The sequence below is a fragment of the Haliotis asinina genome, chromosome 7 (assembly GCF_037392515.1).
Source record: "Haliotis asinina isolate JCU_RB_2024 chromosome 7, JCU_Hal_asi_v2, whole genome shotgun sequence".
Taxonomy (NCBI): domain Eukaryota; kingdom Metazoa; phylum Mollusca; class Gastropoda; order Lepetellida; family Haliotidae; genus Haliotis; species Haliotis asinina.
This window is the reverse complement of record NC_090286.1, coordinates 3,132,263-3,152,950: the sequence shown is the minus strand read 5'-3', so window position 1 is coordinate 3,152,950 and position 20,688 is coordinate 3,132,263. Positions and strand designations below refer to the sequence as shown.

The 20,688-nt window shown below is 37.8% G+C and overlaps 2 protein-coding genes across 3 annotated transcripts in view; both read left to right on the top strand.

The window, feature by feature from the left end:
- The window catches only part of LOC137291603 (interleukin-6 receptor subunit beta-like), a 36,305-nt gene that overhangs the window by 3,544 nt on the left and 12,073 nt on the right, over positions 1–20,688 (top strand). For both annotated transcript variants that reach the window (XM_067822985.1, XM_067822986.1), the window contains exons 2-9: positions 4,200–4,326; positions 4,584–4,874; positions 6,316–6,442; positions 7,993–8,186; positions 11,597–11,736; positions 15,888–16,044; positions 17,043–17,134; positions 18,642–18,861. In XM_067822985.1, the coding sequence (XP_067679086.1) occupies positions 4,230–4,326; positions 4,584–4,874; positions 6,316–6,442; positions 7,993–8,186; positions 11,597–11,736; positions 15,888–16,044; positions 17,043–17,134; positions 18,642–18,861 (1,318 nt within the window). In that variant the 5' untranslated portion in view covers positions 4,200–4,229. The remainder of the gene's footprint in view (positions 1–4,199; positions 4,327–4,583; positions 4,875–6,315; positions 6,443–7,992; positions 8,187–11,596; positions 11,737–15,887; positions 16,045–17,042; positions 17,135–18,641; positions 18,862–20,688) is intronic.
- LOC137291607 (scavenger receptor class F member 2-like) overlaps positions 1–20,688 on the top strand; it is a 251,613-nt gene that overhangs the window by 221,450 nt on the left and 9,475 nt on the right. The window lies entirely within an intron of this gene.

Sequence of the window (20,688 nt, the reverse complement as noted above, 5' to 3'; positions counted from 1 at the left end):
TGTTCAATATCTTTGATATTATAAAGGTTTACATGACACATTACAAGATGATCTCAGAAGAATGTATAAACTTGCTGAGCTACTTCAGTCCACGATAAAATTAAGCAGGTATGTTTTTTCATAGATAAGACATTTTCATGTACACCTGCAGTTGTCAGCTATGTGATTCAGCTGTTTTATTCATGTCAAGTGAAGCGGACAGCCTATGGTGTCTGCATGTCCTACACTGTGATCCAGTTGCCAGTAAACAACACTGAGTTACTAGACTCAGCCTAATCTCTGAAAGGATAATTTTGACAGAAACAAAAACAAAACATATAAACTGCAATGGAGAAACAGTGAGATGGGAGATTCATATCAGAGGATAATCTGGACTGGCTTCATTTCTGTCTTCTGTATCACTGTAGGTTTGGCTTGAAGGGGAAGTAATATGTTAAGAGACTGTGAGAAAGATCACAGTCACCTGTCTCTAGGTGAAGATTATTGTCATGCGGGACACAGGCACAGGTCGCTGAGACCCAGACCTAAGGCAACAAGGAAGAAGCTAGCTCTGTACCCAGGCACAATATAGGTCTGTACAAGGGAAACATTATTCAATTATATTTCCTCACAAGTGGAGATTTTTTTAATGACTACTTATTCATGGTATTAAAGAGCTCATCAATAGTTCACAGGGATTGGGACAGAGAACTTTGACATTGGGCCATTCATCAGGATTATTACATATGTTCCTAATTCAGAATAGGCCCCTGCCTTTGTACCAATAGCGAACTTCAAAATTTTAATGGACCATTTTTTTATTCTAAAAAATCGCATGTCAAAGTAAAAAAACACATGAATTGTTTTTCAAGTTCTCACCCACTGCTGAAAAGCACTGATTTCTAACACAAGTATTGTCAGATATTTCAGTTTAAAGTCTCTGAGAAGAGATACCTGTATTTCAGAGTCCAACACACTGCCTTGTGTGGTAGAAGTCTCGCTCATATCTTTTGACGTTAGCATTTTATTTTTCGAGCGGGGAAAACTTGGGGGTTTTTTTTCTTATTCTTGAAAAAATACGGCCGGGGGGATAAGTAAAACAAGAAATAAAATTGGTCTGGCCAAAATGTGACAATTTCATGTGCAGGTGAACGTGTCAACTTCATAAAGCCATAATTGTACACATGGCATGTGCTGTGAATCTGTGTGCAAATCTGGAATCACTGATTTTTTTATCGGACTATATAATCAGATTAAATAGACCCTCTTGGATTCTAGGTCCAAATAGAAAGTCCACAGTCTTCATGTTTGTCAATACCATACATCAAAAACAAAGACTGTGTAAAGATATGCGGTGATTCGATGACAATTGTAGAGATTACTGGGTAAGCACTGCCCACATGAATTTTGCTGCACGCTTGCACTTGGTTTCAGTAGAAGTACAGGCAAGTAACGCACCACCATACCAAGACATAAAAACAACTTTTATGGTCTTCAACCTCTTCTATATTCAGTATTCATTATTCAACGTAAAATCTGTGATAACGTGTAACCTGTAACTATGTTACACATATTGGATGGGGGAAGGTGTGACCATACATCATATTGTGACATAATACTAACACCTGTATGTTCAACAAACACTGTGCAAACTTATGGTCTATTTACACAGTGCAAGAAACGTGTTCAACACAGGTATACTGTTTACATACTACTGTTTCCATACAGTATACTGCACGTAGACTTATCTAACCCCATGCGTCTATAGTTAAAGGCATAGGGAGACGTGGCCTTCAGATCTTGACGGTGAACAGTAATGATGATTGCATACAGAATCTCACCCAAGTGTCTACCTGATATCAATTATACCAACATGAGTTGATAGAGTTAGAAATGTATGAATAATATATATATATGCAAGTATATTTTTGTAGCTTTATCAACAAGTGCTGATATAATTCATATCAGCAGACACGAGGGTGAGATTCATGCTTCATTAGTTTTCAATGAATTACGTACATCTATCAATACTGAACTACCATTAGACTTTCAGTGCAGTGATATCATACCATTGTGATGTCATCTAGTTCCTGACATCAACATTGTCAGGGTATTGTCTCAATACCAGGAACTTCTAAAATGCCACTCAGACAAATCCAGGAGATATTGTACTACCTCACACAAATGATATCTCCTGTGGAACACAGTTTGGGATGACAAATGCATTTATAGAGTACAGTAATTGACAATTGTGATGTTTTCTGTGCACTAGCGGAGAATTTTAAACTGGAACATGTAGTGTTGATCAAATAAGCATGTCTTCAGCTGTGATTTGAAAGAAGAGACGGGGTAGCAATATTGGTAATCATGACCAGGAAGATAGTTCCCGGCTGTGAAAGAATAACAACCTTATCAAAACGTATGATTCTGTCATGTTGTATCTAATTTTGTATTAAATGTAAAAAGGTTTATCGTTTTTCCCTGGTGAAAGTTTCACAGATGATTTAATCACCAAAGCTATCAGCACTTCCTCTATATACATGAATAAGTAACAGAACTAACTACTCATGGGTAGCCTAAAACATTTGCTTATCACACTAAAGTCGAGGTTTGATCCCAAACAGTGGTAAGATGTGTAAAACCTATTCTTGATATTCTCGGTTTGATATTCATATTATAGTATTGATGTTGATATATAGTGATTGTGAGTGGGCATTAAGTATGGGAAATATTCCAACAAGATATTTTTAAACATTTTTATTTTTGTAGATGATGCGGGATGTAAACAAGATGAAAGGGAGACAACTCTCTCATGCCCTCTTCATGGATGAAACAATAAACAATTCAAAATATTCAGTTGAAAAAACTACAAATCCCCAGGACACTGAAATTGAATTTTAATTATCCACTAACTTAATATTTTCTTTGGATGATATTTTTGGCAAAAAACTACTTGAACGGAGCAATAATGTTAATCTAAAATATCGAGTTGGCAACAGAAAGTTTGGCATTTTGACATTCCTGACCAACTTGCGTTATTCCGGCACAACCCAAATTTTACAGAAAGGGGCAAGTGGTGATGAAAATGTCTTTGAATGGCACTCGTGTATGAAACACTCACTGAACAACTTTCAACTGATTGGATAACACCTGTTTGAAATAACTGACTGTATTTTTATTTTAAGATATTCAGAATAAGCGTGTAGTTATCTGGAATATTACAATAAGCATTCTAAGTGCATATTCTCACTCTGCTGACAAGGTCTATAGGTTAAAAAGGTGACTCGGTTTTCTTGCCTTGTGTTTCTAGTTTCTTCACAAATCTGATACAAGCCATTTACTTGTACTTACATCATTGCATGAGACAGTATGCCTGTCCCAATGAATATATTTATTTAGAAATTCTAGCATTATTACTCATTGCAAAATCCAAAATGTCAGCTGGCATGTTATGTTGCTCATGATGTCAACTCTCTCTTTCATGTGGTTTGAGACATATAGTAATTACTCATGTCACAGTGACACAACAAAACTGATACATCTCATGCCAGATTGACATCATATGAAAAATACAATTTTTACAACTTAAAATCACACAAATAAGTCTGAATGCATTGCTTATGTGACTTTGCTGGGATGGGAATTTGCAATCATGTGTTGGGCATGTGGCCTTTAGCCTCGAGCATTTCATGTGTTGTACGTTGTTGTCATTCAGTACTGTGGGTAGTCTTATACCCTACTGTCATGTAACTGGACTTTTGCTGACTGCAGCGTTAAACATCAAACAAACAAACAAAATTTCATTATAAGCAGACAAGTATTTCTATAGACTAATAACTCTTACAAAATTGTATCTGTTACCCTTGTTTGTTCCCAAGTAGCTTCTACTTTTATAGAGGGTACATAAAGAGATGTATGCATGGTCAAGCTAATCTCCTTGGCCATCGGTTGATATTTGTTTGTTATTTAGTGGAATTATTTTTGTAGCAATTTTTATACAATCAAAACTGAATGACTAGCCTACTAGAAATAAGAACTATGAAATATGTTTTGGACAGATTCTTCTGTCATGAAAATGTTTGGTAAAACTTATTATTAATTCTTAGTCTTTCACTTAGTTTATATATATGTTTTTCTTTTACTATCAAGTCTTTTTTTAAGGGGTACTTAACTAAGGAGCAGCAGTGTTCAAAATGTCATGGTATGTTTTCTGTTTACAGCGGTAATTCACAGGATAACATGTCAGCATCATGACACGGGTACCAGGAAGTTGGGATATACTGAGTGCAGTTGTACTTGTTGTGTTGCTGAGTCACAGCCTCGCATTTCTGGTATCCAAAGGGGGAAGTAAGTTTTTGAAACCTTGAGCAAATGTAACCCTCTTTACAAAAAGTGTTATGACTGTAAATTTGTTCATTTGTTTGTTGATAAAATTGTCAAGCTTTTCAAAATTAAAATCACAATATATTTCTGTGTCTACTGTCAATCGTGGCAAGCAACTCATGATTTGTGATATTTTAGATAACAATGTTGCTGAAAACAGTTGTAATCAAATGGGTACAAAGTGCATTATTTAAAATGCGATTTCTACTTTTCATCTTCAGAAGTGCGTCCCAGTAATCCATATGGATTCATTAATGAGACCTTGACCTTGAACTGTACCGTGACCTCAAGCAGTTACCCTGGCAACGTCTCGGGATCACTGTTCTTCGTTAAAGATTTTGACGGTGTTGAGAAGGTCCTGCCGATGCAGTACATCACCCCTCTGGATAATCGATCCATACAACTTGACTATCCCATCACTTCAGGCATCGATCAGGGGACTTACGTCTGTAAACTCAACAAGACAGATGGAAAGAGTGACATCATAGACTCTCAATACACCTCCATCGAATGTAAGTAGTCTGCCTTTTATTATATGTTTTGCTTGCCTCACGCCAAAAGCTGTTTGATGTTGAGTTCTTCTCAAGTCATTTGTCGTCCTTTGTGTGTGTTTTTTAAATGGATCCATTGATTCATGTGAAATTTTGTACAGTGTTTGCAATTAATGTTTTCAGAAAGTAGCAAGTACTTGTACATGGTTTAAAAATTCAGTGGAAGCTGTCAAAACCAGCATCTGTCTAATCCAGCAAGTTGTCCTCACTGGCATGAAATCTACATCCCTTCTGTCTCTTGTACATTTATCATCAGCTCTATAGTCCAGCACGTTGTCTAAAACGGATTATTTTTTCAGTCCCATTGAGTACTGCATTCAACAGCTTCCACTGAAGGTAGCAAAATCCCATAGCATTCTTTCGTATTGCTGTTAATTCCTCCCTCACAGTCCCAATTTGGGGGAAAGTAAACTAGCAGTATCAGCAACTTTAAGAGTGAAGAGCACAAGTGGAGATTTAGCCTTTGAAAATGTTGACAAACTGATGAACTCAAAACAAATACCATGTAACAAGTACGTGCCTCTGTGTAATATTTTTCAGGTAGCAAAATAACATTTTGAATAACAAATTTGCTACCTCAAAGTGTTAATTTTGCACCCTCTTTTGTTGTTATTTGTAGGGGGTGAAGAAAGACATCGAGGAATTTCAATAGGACCACCAGGAGTCATATTTGATTTTTAAGAAAATCTTTTGTAAAACATAAGCTGACTGGTTAGATTGGATACTATATTTTGTTCCTAGTTGAATGTGTCTTTATCAGACATGAGGAGTTATAGTGGCAGAAAGCAATAGGGATGAAACCTAACATACTTGTTAACATTTTGCTCTAGAAGTTTCAGTCATATTTCCAATATGGCTGTCATGGCAGTCATATTGGAGAAAGCTGTTTCTTGCTACTATTCATTTCTGTGATTTGTTATTTTGTAGTTTGGTACATGGGAAGTCAGTAGAGGAATGTTAAATATATATATTTATATTTTGGCCTGCTATTGATCTGCCATTTGTATGAATAAACCATAAAACAGCATTTCAAGTGAAGAGATTGTTATGATAATGTTTCATCAGCTGAATGTGGAGGAATTACAAGCAGTGCTGGCTTACGTCTTGAATCTCTTGGGTAAATGAAAACAACAGTTTTTGGTTGTAATCCCAGATGAGTCCGATTCAACCTATATTTGTAAGTTTTACCAGCGTGATGCATGTCCACTCATTTACTCACTCACTCACTCACTCACTCACTCACTCACTCACTCACTCACTCACTCTCACACACTCACACACTCTCACACACTCTCTCACACACACACACACACACACACACACACACACACACACACACACACACACACACACACACACACACACACACACATACATACATGTATTGTCATGTCTGTTCCAGATCGACCCAGGAAGGTGGAGAAGACCGACTGCCATGTGTTTGACTGGAGGAACATGACCTGCACGTGGGACCTGGGAGTCGACTACGTAAATATGAATCGGCTTACAGTTCGGCTGGAATGGGCAATGTGAGTGAAGCTTTATCTTGTTTTCATTTTAATTTTTAACTGTGTGTCACCTTTCAACATGTCTTTAAGACCGGTTTAAGACTAGTTTCATGTCAACAAGGATTAATACTGGTATGTGTTACATAGTTTAGAATTCTTCATCAGGAAATCTCTTGGTTTAAGACTAGTTTCCTGTCAACAAGGGTCAGTACTGGTATGTGTTACATAGTTTAGAATTCTTCATCAGGAAATCTCTTGGTTTAAGACTAGTTTCCTGTCAACAAGGGTCAGTACTGGTATGTGTTACATAGTTTGGAATTGTTCTTCGGGAAATAACATACAGTTAACTGTAGTACCACTGAACTCAAAGGGAACACTCATTCTTCATGGACATATTAATTAAAATATTCTGTAAGTGGGGTAAAACTCCAGTTTGTTGCCTCTGTCATTTTCTCATTGACAAGTTTGTTACATCTGTCAGTTACATCTGTCATTTTCTCATTAACAAGATGGTTACATCTGTCAGTTTCTCATTAACAAGTTTGTTACATCTATCAGTTACATCTGTTAGTTTCTCATTAACAAGTTTGTTACATCTGTCAGTTTCCTATTAATTTTCTTATTAGTTTTTCATAAACATGTTTTGCTGTATAATACATTGAAAATATTCATTACATGCAGTGAGCTGGAAAGTGGGCAGTGTACTCCCTATTTTTCATTTCAAATCTAATTCTGTTATAATATAGTTCAATCACATTTAGCATTTTAGTATCATTTTTATTGGTTGTGAAGCAGTTCTATTGTGAAAAGGGGACATCCTAGTGGTTAAAGTGTTTGCTAGACACGCCAGAGATCCGGATTTGATTCCCCACATGGGTTCAGTGTGTGAAGCTCATTTCTGGTGTCTCCTGACATGATATAGATAGAATATTGCTACAAGTGACCTAAGACTAAACTTTCTCACTTAATGTAAAAATGAAATATTACATTTTGAAAGTGCAGAGCTCCAGATAAGGCATGTAATTGCGTATATTACTCAATAAAAATCACATTTACTCAAGTAATTACAAATACAGGAGTACAAAAAACTCATAAGGATGACCTAAAACCCAAAAGCTCTATAATACAGTGCATACTTTATTCAATTAACAAAATTGGCTTGCGTATGATAATTTGTTGTGTCGCCCAAACTCCATAACAACATTAGCAAATGTTAAGTGATGATTATATATACTGAGTACATATACTGTTATGGCTGTAGTAACTCTGTGAAGTTTACTGTAGAAGTCATGTGACTTCCAACTATTTGGCAATACAAGAATTACTCAAACTCAAGCCAATTGAGAAGCATTTGTATTTATGTATTTAATAGTGTTAATCACCCAATAAGGATAAGAAACTCTGTGTAAATGTACTCCATTTTTTTAATTAGTGGAAATATTTAAAATGCTAGTTACTCATACTTAAACAGACATGTCAGTTTTCTATGCGTATTTTACCTTGAAATACAGCATATCTGGGCCTCTGTTAGCAGGTATACATGTGTGATACATTGATAAATCTACCTCCAGATTGAATGGATTATTCAACTGCTCTCACCAGAGTCCAAATGCATGCATTTGGAAGGAACATGATGGAGAAGATTCTTTCAAGACAGAAACATACATGATGAGAGTTCGCGTTACAGTGTACAACAATGACAAGTTTGAGACAGTCATGGATGAAGCCGTGTCCAACTTCACCATGGTCGATACATTAACAATAGGTGAGATATAGTGTATTATTGTCAGATATACTGTATTATACATGAGACGTGCTGTTATAAAGGTGAGACATACTGTATTAAAATGAGATATTATAAGTTGTTCACAGATCACGAGGGACACATGTGTTGATGTACCCTTGATGTTTGTTCATGTTCCCTGAGCCCAAAGGCATAAACAAACATGGAGGGTACATCAACCCATGGGCCTAAAGGGACCTGTGAACAGCGCATTTATTTTACCAAACACTTCAATGTTAATTATGATCTGTGTGAAGCATCAGCGTCAGATCGTACACTTCAGCTACATTGTTTGAATCAAACGATTCAAATCTTGCATCTTGCTGTTTTTCCTGCAGTTATTATCTTAGTAAAATAGCCAAAATAAATTCCCCTGCCTGACATTCAAAGGGACTATATTTGAACATTCTTGCCAAAATTTATTTATCGGAATGCAATTCAAATCTTTTTGTAGTCATTGCTAGATCTTGCAGACGACACAAGAAAAACAAATTTTAGAGTTATCTCCCCTCCATCAATTTGCAAGCGCAAGACATCGGTAATTCATCATGTGTGGTAAGTGCTATTCGAGATAAAGAAGCACTACCATGAATTACCGAATGAGTTGCCATTGGCAGTGGAGTACATTGAAAATAATAGAAGAGCGCTTAGCCATTCAAAGAACAACATTTATGTGTGAGGTAAGATCAACTGTATTATACATGAGATGTATTGTTATAAGGGTGAGATGCCGTATTATGCTTGAGATGTATTGTTAGAAAGGGGAGATATACTGTATTAAGCTTGAGATGTATTGTTACGGTGAGATATAGTGTATTATACATGAGATGTATTGTTATAAAGGGGAGATATACTGTATTAAGCTTGAGATGTATTGTTACGAAGGTGAGATATAGTGTATTATACATGAGATGTATTGTTATAAAGGTAAGATACACTATATTAAAGTGAGATATGGAGTATTATACATGAGATGTACTGTATTCTAGGTGGTATATACAGTAATATAATGTGGTGTACTGTATTCTAGGTGGTATATACAGTAATATAATGTGGTGTACTGTATTCTAGGTGGTATATACAGTAATATAATGTGGTGTACTGTATTCTAGGTGGTATATACAGTAATATAATGTGGTGTACTGTATTCTAGGTGAGATGTACTCTGTGATATTGAAATGTATATAGAATACTAAACTGTGTCCCGCGTAACCCCATATATATGAAACAAGTGAATGGTTATATATCTAACAAGCGAAAGTGAGTTAGATTCCGATACCATTCACAAGTTTCCTAAATGTGGTGTTGCATGGGACATAGTTTCGTACTTTATTTATTCCTCACCCAACATTTGAAAAATAAGTACTTCTTTGCTAAGACTTCAACAAGTATGTTGACACTCAAGAAAAGTGGTATCACACATGTGTGTGGCATTGATTTGAAATCCCTTGACTGGATACTCCATGGTGATGACCTCAGGTCAAGTTCTGACGCACTACTTTGCTGACAAAAATTCATTGATAAGTTTCTCATACTTCAATGTTACGCTTATTACTTGGGCCAAAAACCTTAACACCTACCTGTTATTTTCCTGATTACAACATAAACTTTGTTGATACAATAAAACACAATTAGAATCTAACACAAACCCAGTTATTTTCTAATTCCTTATATTAATACTTTTGACTCTAGTCATGAATTCAGATGGCTTGAACACTTAATATTTTCTGTGTAAATAATTGTGTGAATATCGCCATTCAGGCCGAGATACAGGCCGAGATACAGGCCGAGATACCTTTTGAATGTTCAAAATGTTCAACACCGGTACTACTACTGGCGAGATGTGTATGGGTCGTGCATTTGACACAATAACTTTAGTGCTTGTCCATTGTGAAATCGATTTGCCTTGGGGTTTCCTGATGAATTGACGAAGATAACATTTTTCACTGATAAACATGATGATTCTTTCGATAAAGATCTCCTCTCCGGCTCCGAACTATAATGTGGTTTCAATGTATCAAATTCACTCATGACAATCAGAGCCAAAACATTCATTGAAACAATGTGCAACGTGGAATGCCAGCAAGGGTTCATGAGTGCAGAGACCATATACCGGTATATGATCTCTGATGAGTGCAAATGGCAACACACATCCTTTCGATTCATTTAAACAAGTACAGCATCTACACTGTAACACATAAGTCATTGCTCAAGATGTTCTTCCAACACAGAATAATGCAAATTCTATGCCTTCTCGACATGCAGGATGTAATCAGCATTTCATACTGGCAACACTGTATCATCACTAGTATTCCAAGTGGCAGTTTCTGGCTTGAGAAAACAAGGAGGCAGTGGCAGAGGAGAGTAGTCCCCCCTTGATAGTCACATTCAAGCACACGGGTGACACCTAATGACACACAATCAATAATTTTGGATCTGGTAGATGGGACAACATTAAACGTAAAGTGGTACACAAGTACAGATGTCTAATGTACATAGACATCCAAAACAGTCTTCCGATGATAACAGCCACCAAACAATAAACGATGAGGTCACATGCTGAAATATTTTATGCTCGCAAGAATGAAAGTCATCCACATTCACGTGGTAGCAACATTGTTTTAGAGTGTTTAATTAATTTTGTGTGATCTTATCTAGTTGGTATGGAGTCATCTTGGGGATGAGTTGTGATCATGAAGCCAAGTGGTGTCATAACGCTGTGTTCTGTATTATTGCCCAGCTACGATGAGAAAATATGATATTTGAATCTATTTGACAGAAAAATGTTGCGATTTTATGGTGTGTTCAAATCAGATTTCTGTTATTACACAAAAACTCGCTTTCACATTATAGGTGAGATCTGCTGTAATATAGGTGAGATATACTGTATTATAGTGAGATCTGCTGTAATATACATGTAGGTGAGATATGCTGTATTATAGTGAGATCTGCTGTAATATACATGTAGGTGAGATATGCTGTATTATAGTGAGATCTGCTGTAATATAGGTGAGATATACTGTATTATAGTGAGATCTGCTGTAATATACATGTAGGTGAGATATGCTGTATTATAGTGAGATCTGTTGTAATATAGGTGAGATATACTGTATTATAGTGAGATCTGCTGTAATATACATGTAAGTGAGATATGCTGTATTATAGTGAGATCTGCTGTAATATAGGTGAGATATACTGTATTATAGTGAGATCTGCTGTAATAAAGCTGAGATCTTCTGTAATATAGGTGAGATATGCTGGATTATAGTGAGATCTGAAGAGATCAACAGATTTGTGATCATCAAGTTTCAGGAATCATTATCAACAGACATCATGAGATATGCCCTTCTAACCATTTGCTATGGTAAACATTTATGCCTCTTTGATTTTAGTGGAGCCAGCCCCTGTTCAGTCGTTGACTGTAGGGAACAAGACCAGCACATGTTTGTCTCTGATGTGGAACCACAAACAGCACTTGTGGGGAATGATGTACACCGTGCATGTTCATCAGAGACAGGGATCTGTCTTAAAGGTAACTTTGCCAACCCACCTGTACTATACTGTACCTGTACTATGCCACTCAACATTTGATTGGGATAGTCATTAGTTAGCTCCAGTGGTTGTACATACTTCAGATAGGGATATGATATATACAGTAGTTGCACGCTCATCAGAAACAGGGATCTGTCTTATAGTAATACTCACTGTAATATAATGCTCAACAAATGATAGGGATAGTCTGTCTACAGTAGATGCACGTTCATCAGAAACTGGAATCCGTCTTCCAGGTAATGCTGAGACCCACCTGTACTATACTACTCAACATTTGATAGGGGTGGTCTGTCTACAGTAGATGCACATTCATCAGAAACGGGGATCTGTCTTATAGGTAACACTGAAACCCACCTGTACTATACTATTCAACATTTGATAGGGATACTCTGTCTACAGTAGATGCACGTTCATCAGAAACAGGGATCTGACTTCAAGGTAACACTGAAACCCACCTGTACTATACTACTCAACATTTGATAGGGGTGGTCTGTCTACAGTAGATGCACATTCATCAGAAACAGGGATCTGTCTTATAGGTAACACTGAAACCCACCTGTACTATACTATTCAACGTTTGATAGGGGTAGTCTGTCTACAGTAGATGCACACTCATCAGAAACAGGGATCTGTCTTATAGGTAACACTGAAACCCACCTGTACTATACTATTCAACATTTGATAAGGGTAGTCTGTCTACAGTAGATGCACGTTCATCAGAAACAGGGATCTGTCTTATAGGTAACACTGAAACCCACCTGTACCATACTACTCAACATTTGATAGGGGTGGTCTGTCTACAGTAGATGCACATTCATCAGAAACAGGGATCTGTCTTATAGGTAACACTGAAACCCACCTGTACTATACTATTCAACATTTGATAGGGGTAGTCTGTCTACAGTAGATGCACGTTCATCAGAAACAGGGATCTGACTTCAAGGTAACACTGAAACCCACCTGTACTATACTACTCAACATTTGATAGGGGTGGTCTGTCTACAGTAGATGCACATTCATCAGAAACGGGGATCTGTCTTATAGGTAACACTGAAACCCACCTGTACTATACTATTCAACATTTGATAGGGATACTCTGTCTACAGTAGATGCACGTTCATCAGAAACAGGGATCTGACTTCAAGGTAACACTGAAACCCACCTGTACTATACTACTCAACATTTGATAGGGGTGGTCTGTCTACAGTAGATGCACATTCATCAGAAACAGGGATCTGTCTTATAGGTAACACTGAAACCCACCTGTACTATACTATTCAACATTTGATAGGGGTAGTCTGTCTACAGTAGATGCACACTCATCAGAAACAGGGATCTGTCTTATAGGTAACACTGAAACCCACCTGTACTATACTATTCAACATTTGATAGGGGTGGTCTGTCTACAGTAGATGCACATTCATCAGAAACAGGGATCTGTCTTATAGGTAACACTGAAACCCACCTGTACTATACTATTCAACATTTGATAGGGGTAGTCTGTCTACAGTAGATGCACGTTCATCAGAAACAGGGATCTGACTTCAAGGTAACACTGAAACCCACCTGTACTATACTACTCAACATTTGATAGGGGTGGTCTGTCTACAGTAGATGCACATTCATCAGAAACGGGGATCTGTCTTATAGGTAACACTGAAACCCACCTGTACTATACTATTCAACATTTGATAGGGATACTCTGTCTACAGTAGATGCACGTTCATCAGAAACAGGGATCTGACTTCAAGGTAACACTGAAACCCACCTGTACTATACTACTCAACATTTGATAGGGGTGGTCTGTCTACAGTAGATGCACACTCATCAGAAACAGGGATCTGTCTTATAGGTAACACTGAAACCCACCTGTACTATACTATTCAACATTTGATAGGGGTGGTCTGTCTACAGTAGATGCACATTCATCAGAAACAGGGATCTGTCTTATAGGTAACACTGAAACCCACCTGTACTATACTATTCAACATTTGATAGGGGTAGTCTGTCTACAGTAGATGCACGTTCATCAGAAACAGGGATCTGACTTCAAGGTAACACTGAAACCCACCTGTACTATACTACTCAACATTTGATAGGGGTGGTCTGTCTACAGTAGATGCACATTCATCAGAAACGGGGATCTGTCTTATAGGTAACACTGAAACCCACCTGTACTATACTATTCAACATTTGATAGGGATACTCTGTCTACAGTAGATGCACGTTCATCAGAAACAGGGATCTGACTTCAAGGTAACACTGAAACCCACCTGTACTATACTACTCAACATTTGATAGGGGTGGTCTGTCTACAGTAGATGCACATTCATCAGAAACAGGGATCTGTCTTATAGGTAACACTGAAACCCACCTGTACTATACTATTCAACATTTGATAGGGGTAGTCTGTCTACAGTAGATGCACACTCATCAGAAACAGGGATCTGTCTTATAGGTAACACTGAAACCCACCTGTACTATACTATTCAACATTTGATAGGGGTGGTCTGTCTACAGTAGATGCACATTCATCAGAAACAGGGATCTGTCTTATAGGTAACACTGAAACCCACCTGTACTATACTATTCAACATTTGATAGGGGTAGTCTGTCTACAGTAGATGCACGTTCATCAGAAACAGGGATCTGACTTCAAGGTAACACTGAAACCCACCTGTACTATACTACTCAACATTTGATAGGGGTAGTCTGTCTACAGTAGATGCACACTCATCAGAAACAGGGATCTGTCTTATAGGTAACACTGAAACCCACCTGTACTATACTATTCAACATTTGATAGGGGTAGTCTGTCTACAGTAGATGCTCATTCATCAGAAACAGGGATCTGACTTCATGGTAACACTGAAACCCACCTGTACTATACTACTCAACATTTGATAGGGGTAGTCTGTCTACAGTAGATGCACGTTCATCAGAAACGGGGATCTGTCTTATAGGTAACACTGAAACCCACCTGTACTATACTACTCAACATTTGATAGGGGTAGTCTGTCTACAGTAGATGCACGTTCATCAGAAACAGGGATCTGACTTCAAGGTAACACTGAAACCCACCTGTACTATACTACTCAACATTTGATACGGGTGGTCTGTCTACAGTAGATGCACATTCATCAGAAACAGGGATCTGACTTCAAGGTAACACTGAAACCCACCTGTACCATACTACTCAACATTTGATAGGGATAGTCTATCTACAGTAGATGCTCATTCATCAGAAACAGGGATCTGACTTCAAGGTAACACTGAAACCCACCTGTACTATACTACTCAACATTTGATAGGGATAGTCTATCTACAGTAGATGCTCATTCATCAGAAACAGGGATCTGACTTCAAGGTAACACTGAAACCCACCTGTACTATACTACTCAACATTTGATAGGGGTAGTCTGTCTACAGTAGATGCACATTCATCAGAAACAGGGATCTGACTTCAAGGTAACACTGAAACCCACCTGTACTATACTACTCAACATTTGATAGGGGTAGTCTATCTACAGTAGATGCACGTTCATCAGAAACAGGGATCTGTCTTATAGGTAACACTGAAACCCACCTGTACTATACTACTCAACATTTGATAGGGGTAGTCTGTCTACAGTAGATGCACGTTCATCAGAAACAGGGATCTGACTTCAAGGTAACACTGAAACCCACCTGTACTATACTACTCAACATTTGATAGGGGTATTCTATCTACAGTAGATGCACGTTCATCAGAAACAGGGATCTGACTTCAAGGTAACACTGAGACCCACCACGATAGGGATAGACATTAGCTCTATTATGTTCTGCAGAAACAGAGATCTCTCATAAAGATGACATCCTGTAGAAACTCAGTTCCATCAGTAGGGGTCTTATGTGTGTCAGACGTCTGCTTCAAGCAGAATACCTGGATTTTGGTAGCTGAGTCTGACATGGTGTGAAAGGCACACTAAGTCTACCCTGTGAATGAGAAGGTATTTAATCTGTTTCAACAATGTGGTGGAAAGCTGTTTGTTTTGGATTGAAATTATTTTATTTTATCTTACTTTCCAGTGGCTTGTTTCCGAAACAAACTTGAATGTCTTATAAGTGAATGGAATATTTGTCTATCTTCAGCTCAACACCACAGAAAGGGAACTAACTGTGTGTGACCTAGACCCTGCCAGGACCTACACACTGCAAGTGTCGTGTATCCCGTTGCGATTTGGATCTAATGAAACCACAGGCTTCTACAGTGACTGGACCTCCATAGTGGATGAAACACTGGAAGATGGTATGTGGTGTTCTTCATAACAATGCATCATTTATCTGCTAATTCTATTCTATTTTGTGTCATTTGTTAGAATAATCAGAGATATTGTTGAAAGCGGCATAAAACCACTTGTTGCTCCATGGCTCTCGAATTCTCTCCCTTTTGTAATACGAACTTCTCAGAACAAAAAAGCATTCAAATCACACATGAAAACCTACCTCTTCATCTCATGGTACTCCGGAACTGCAAACTCCCCATATGTGTAGACTGAGTGTTTGTGGGAGGTTTTGTACAAGTGCATGCTGAAATAAAATTATGAATATGTAGTCCAAATCTTTTGCTTGTGAAATTTTCATTACAATCCTGAATCATTTCAAAATTTATTGTTGTATTTTTATATGGTACTGTTTTAAGGTACTTTTTGAAATTAAGTAGATCAGAATCCATGCATCAAAAACATGCATGCAAAATATTGTTTGCCTTGAAAAATGAAGGTGTCTGCTTAATATGAATACTGCGTACCCCAGTGCCCAACAGCACTTTTCAGCTGTTTAACTTGAGATATGCGCTATATAAATAAATATTTAAAACCTTACTCCCTCATCCACTCAATGAGCATAACATGGATGTAATATAGTAATTAACCTTCTTTGTGTAAATTAAGCGTTTATGTACTGCACCCCAAACAGTTTATGAATTTGTTTTTATTTTGAAAGACAAGTGATTAAAAAGCGTAGCATGATGCTTGAATGTTGTTGATACTGTCAACCACTACTTTGTCTGGTCCAAACATAATTATTACAGGTCCCCATCATCTGGCTAGAGTATTTTTGACTCAACAATTTGTAACCAAAATATCAAAAGTGGCTGTTACTATCCATTGATAGTGCTTTACACTTTCGGTGTCAAACTGATTCAAATGACCTTGAAAAGTTCAAGTTTGCTGATATTCACATTTTATGACATAAAGTGACCTTGTTGTTTTTGTTCATATTTTCTGAGTGTTTCTAATTTTTCAGTGCCAAGCGGTGTTCCAGGAATGCAGAACGGAAGTTTTGTTTACCGTGATTGTAATCAGTCACAGATGTGTACTGTGACCATCTACTGGAAGGTACGTTCAAGGCTGTGATTTCAGTAATGAAAATATATGTAGCTCAGACAGTAGCTCTGATCCTTAAAGGTCACATGCAACCAAACAATCAAACATAATTAAAAGACAATTATTCATGACATATAATCTGCATTGCTGATTATAAAAAAAACAAATAAACGAAGTGTACAATCGCAAATCAAAAGTGCAATATTTTGTACTTGGGTCTCATGCACTCAAAACGAAGCAACGATTCTGAACCAAGTGACATTCGTTGGGTGTGCACTCAAGTATAAGGAAATCTTTTCATTGGCGGGCTCATTTCCCGATATGCTTAGCTGGTTCTGTTTATGGTGTATAAGCCCGATATTTCAAATTGCATGTGGTCAGTGATTGAAGTTGTGCATTGCATAATGTCATTAGCAGACACGCACACATGTAGGTGTGAATAAACCAGAGATTGAGTTTTCTCTCTGACAGAGTCTACCTATCATGTTTTTTAAGGTAATGAATAGATTATTTACATTTGTGTGTACACAGCCAAGATTAGACTACTTCTCACGACCTTATACTCTGGGCATGCATGCATACTGCACATATGTTATGGGTGCAGCGCAGCACACCTGTTGAAACTACTTTGTCCACCAGCGCAGGGGGGAAATTAGTGGATCATTTGAACTCCGATTTTGCGGGCTTTTTTCCGTCACATTTTTGTCTCCCCGGCATGTAATGCAGCCGATATAGTTGACGCCTCATCTGTCTGTCCACCGTCCGTCCATCCATAATCAATAGTCTTAGTCTTATGGTGGGGTGGGCTTTGTTTCCGGAGCAGAACTCAAAACCGTTCAATATTTTTCTGCAAAACTTGGTAGATATATCAGTCAGAAGTTGAAGTGGTTCATTTTGCTATTTACAGGTTTTTGTGATTTATTATTTTCTTGGTCTCCATGGAAAGGTTTTGGACTTAGTCACAAAAGTGAGAAGTGTGTTTCGTTTCGATTCTGGAGCAGAACTCAAAAAGTCTTAAAAAAACAATGAGTAACTGTGAGGTGATTTGTCCTTTCAAACATGCGGGGGCTGGGGGGCTATGTCATCTTCTGATGACTCTTGTTTTTTTTTCAAATTTATAGGTTGATTGGGCATTTTTGATGATTTGTTTCCGTAAGTGCATGCCGAAAGATATCAGAATTTGCAAAGTTGTGTTTTACATTGCATGTGACCTTTAACAATTAAATGAATTCCAGACATGTGTACATTTCTGATACCTATTACAGAACCTCTAATCTGTATCCCTACTTTTTCATGCAACCAGTATCTTATTCTCAATCGTCAGCAGACAACAGGTTTAGGAAAAGTGCAGTGGGGAGATAACTCTAGCACCCAAAGCAAGCAGTTAGTTGTGATTCCTTATTTTTCACTGTACCATATCCCTGTTATTCTCAACAGATTCAATAGGGACAGAATTTTTTTCTCAGTGAAGCAGTTAAATATTGTGATATCGTATATATATTTCTGTTATTTACAATAGCCAATACCGTTGGAAGAGTCCAATGGGGAGATAACTCAATACACAATAAAGCAAGAAGACACACAGCTTGGAACTAGCAACGTGAGCAAGGTGCCGGGGTCAGCAACATCATATGACCTCAAGGTCATGGGGGACCGGGAGTATAGCATCACCTTGACAGGAGAAACACGAGTGGGTGTGTCAGCAGAGTCCAAACCTGTTGTGATTCCCCTTTTCCACAGTGAGTAAATTCAGGAGTGTTTTTTTTTTCTAATCTGCTTCACAAGATTTGTGAGGTATGAAAACCATCAGTACGCTTAGCACGACTGATGTGACATACCTGGGTATATGTCATATGTTTGAGTGAGGACTTTGAAGAGTAGGAGAGGCAGGGTTTTAATGGAGAATCATTGATGCCACGGACTGGTAATGCTGCCAGAAGTTCTCCTGATATCATTTATGCTGGACCCATAGATACGGATTGTATGTCAGACATAAGAAACTCAACCACATTCTAAAACCTTTTTTGAAGCACTCTGTTTGCCTGCTTCATTTTTATGTTCTTGAAGAAACTCATCCGCATTGTAAACCTTTTGATGGAGGACACCATTTAACTGCTTCATAAACCTGGTTCATTCACTAATTGTGTACATGAGAGATGCTGTGTTTGTTTAATCGTAAAGTCAGATTTGTTGCCACCAAGAAAGTGTCTGCTTCTTGTGCATGTCTTGTGTCTGTGATACTCGTCCTGTCCTGTACCATTGATTCTGTATTAGCAAATTATTCATGTGTGAGTGCTGCTTTATGAGTCAGTGAGTGAGCATCAGGAGTTTTCCCACCATACAATCAAGCAATCAGGGTAGGGTGGGTCAACCAGTAGTTGATACCGTGAACACCAACTCAGGGCAGGTGACCCACTGTCAAAACTCAAGGTCATAAGTCTTTAGAGAAATCACATATCAGATCCCCGAAACAAGGGTAACTTCATTCCAAAATTCCAATGCTGCCCAAGGTTAACCTGAAGTCCCATTCTTTAACATTGAACCAAGGTTACCTGAATGACTTAGGATCGATCACCTTATAGCTTTGTGAAAGGAGGCCAAGATTCCTGACAAAGACAAACCCTGACAAAAAAAATTGTTATACCCCCGGTATGTAATGGCATCTGTCTGTCCATAATCATTTTGTTTCCGGAGCATAACTCTGAAACCGTTCAATATTGTAAACGATCAAACTTGATAGATATAATAATCTCAACCTATAGTTGTGTCTTTAGCTGTTGACAGAGTTTTTGGCATTTTTATCCCCCCGGACATGTAATGCGGGGGATATAGTTGACGCCTCATCTGTCCATCCGTCTGTCCATAATCATTTTGTTTCCGGAGCATAACTCTGAAACCGTTCAATATTGTAAACGATCAAACTTGATAGATATAATAATCTCAACCTATAGTTGTGTCTTTAGCTGTTGACAGAGTTTTTGGCATTTTTATCCCCCCGGACATGTAATGCGGGGGATATAGTTGACGCCTCATCTGTCCATCCGTCTGTCCGTAATCATTTTGTTTCCGGAGCATAACTCAGAAACCGTTCAATATTTTTAGACCAAACTTGATAGATATAGTAATCTCAGCCTATTTACAGATTTTTGGCATTTATATATATTTTTTTTTTTCCATGGAACATTTTGGTGTTAGTCTTATGGTGGGGTGGGCTTTGTTTCCGGAGCAGAACTCAAAAACCATTCAATATTTTTCTGCAAAACTTGGTAGATATATCAATCAGAACCTATAGTTGTGCCATTTGCTATGTATAGTATATAAATCTTGTGATTTATTATTTTCTCAGTTTCCATGGAAATGTTTTTGACCTAGTCTGAAAAGTGAGAGGTGTGTTTCATTTCCAGAGCAGAACTCAAAAACTTCTTAATGTCTGTTAGTAAAACTTTCTAGATATGTGTGGCAGACCCCAAAGTGGTGCCTTTTGGTTTTTAAAGATTTTTGTGAAGTATTATTTTCTTGGTTTCCATGGAAACATTTCGGATCTCAAAATGGAGGGGTGGGCTTCG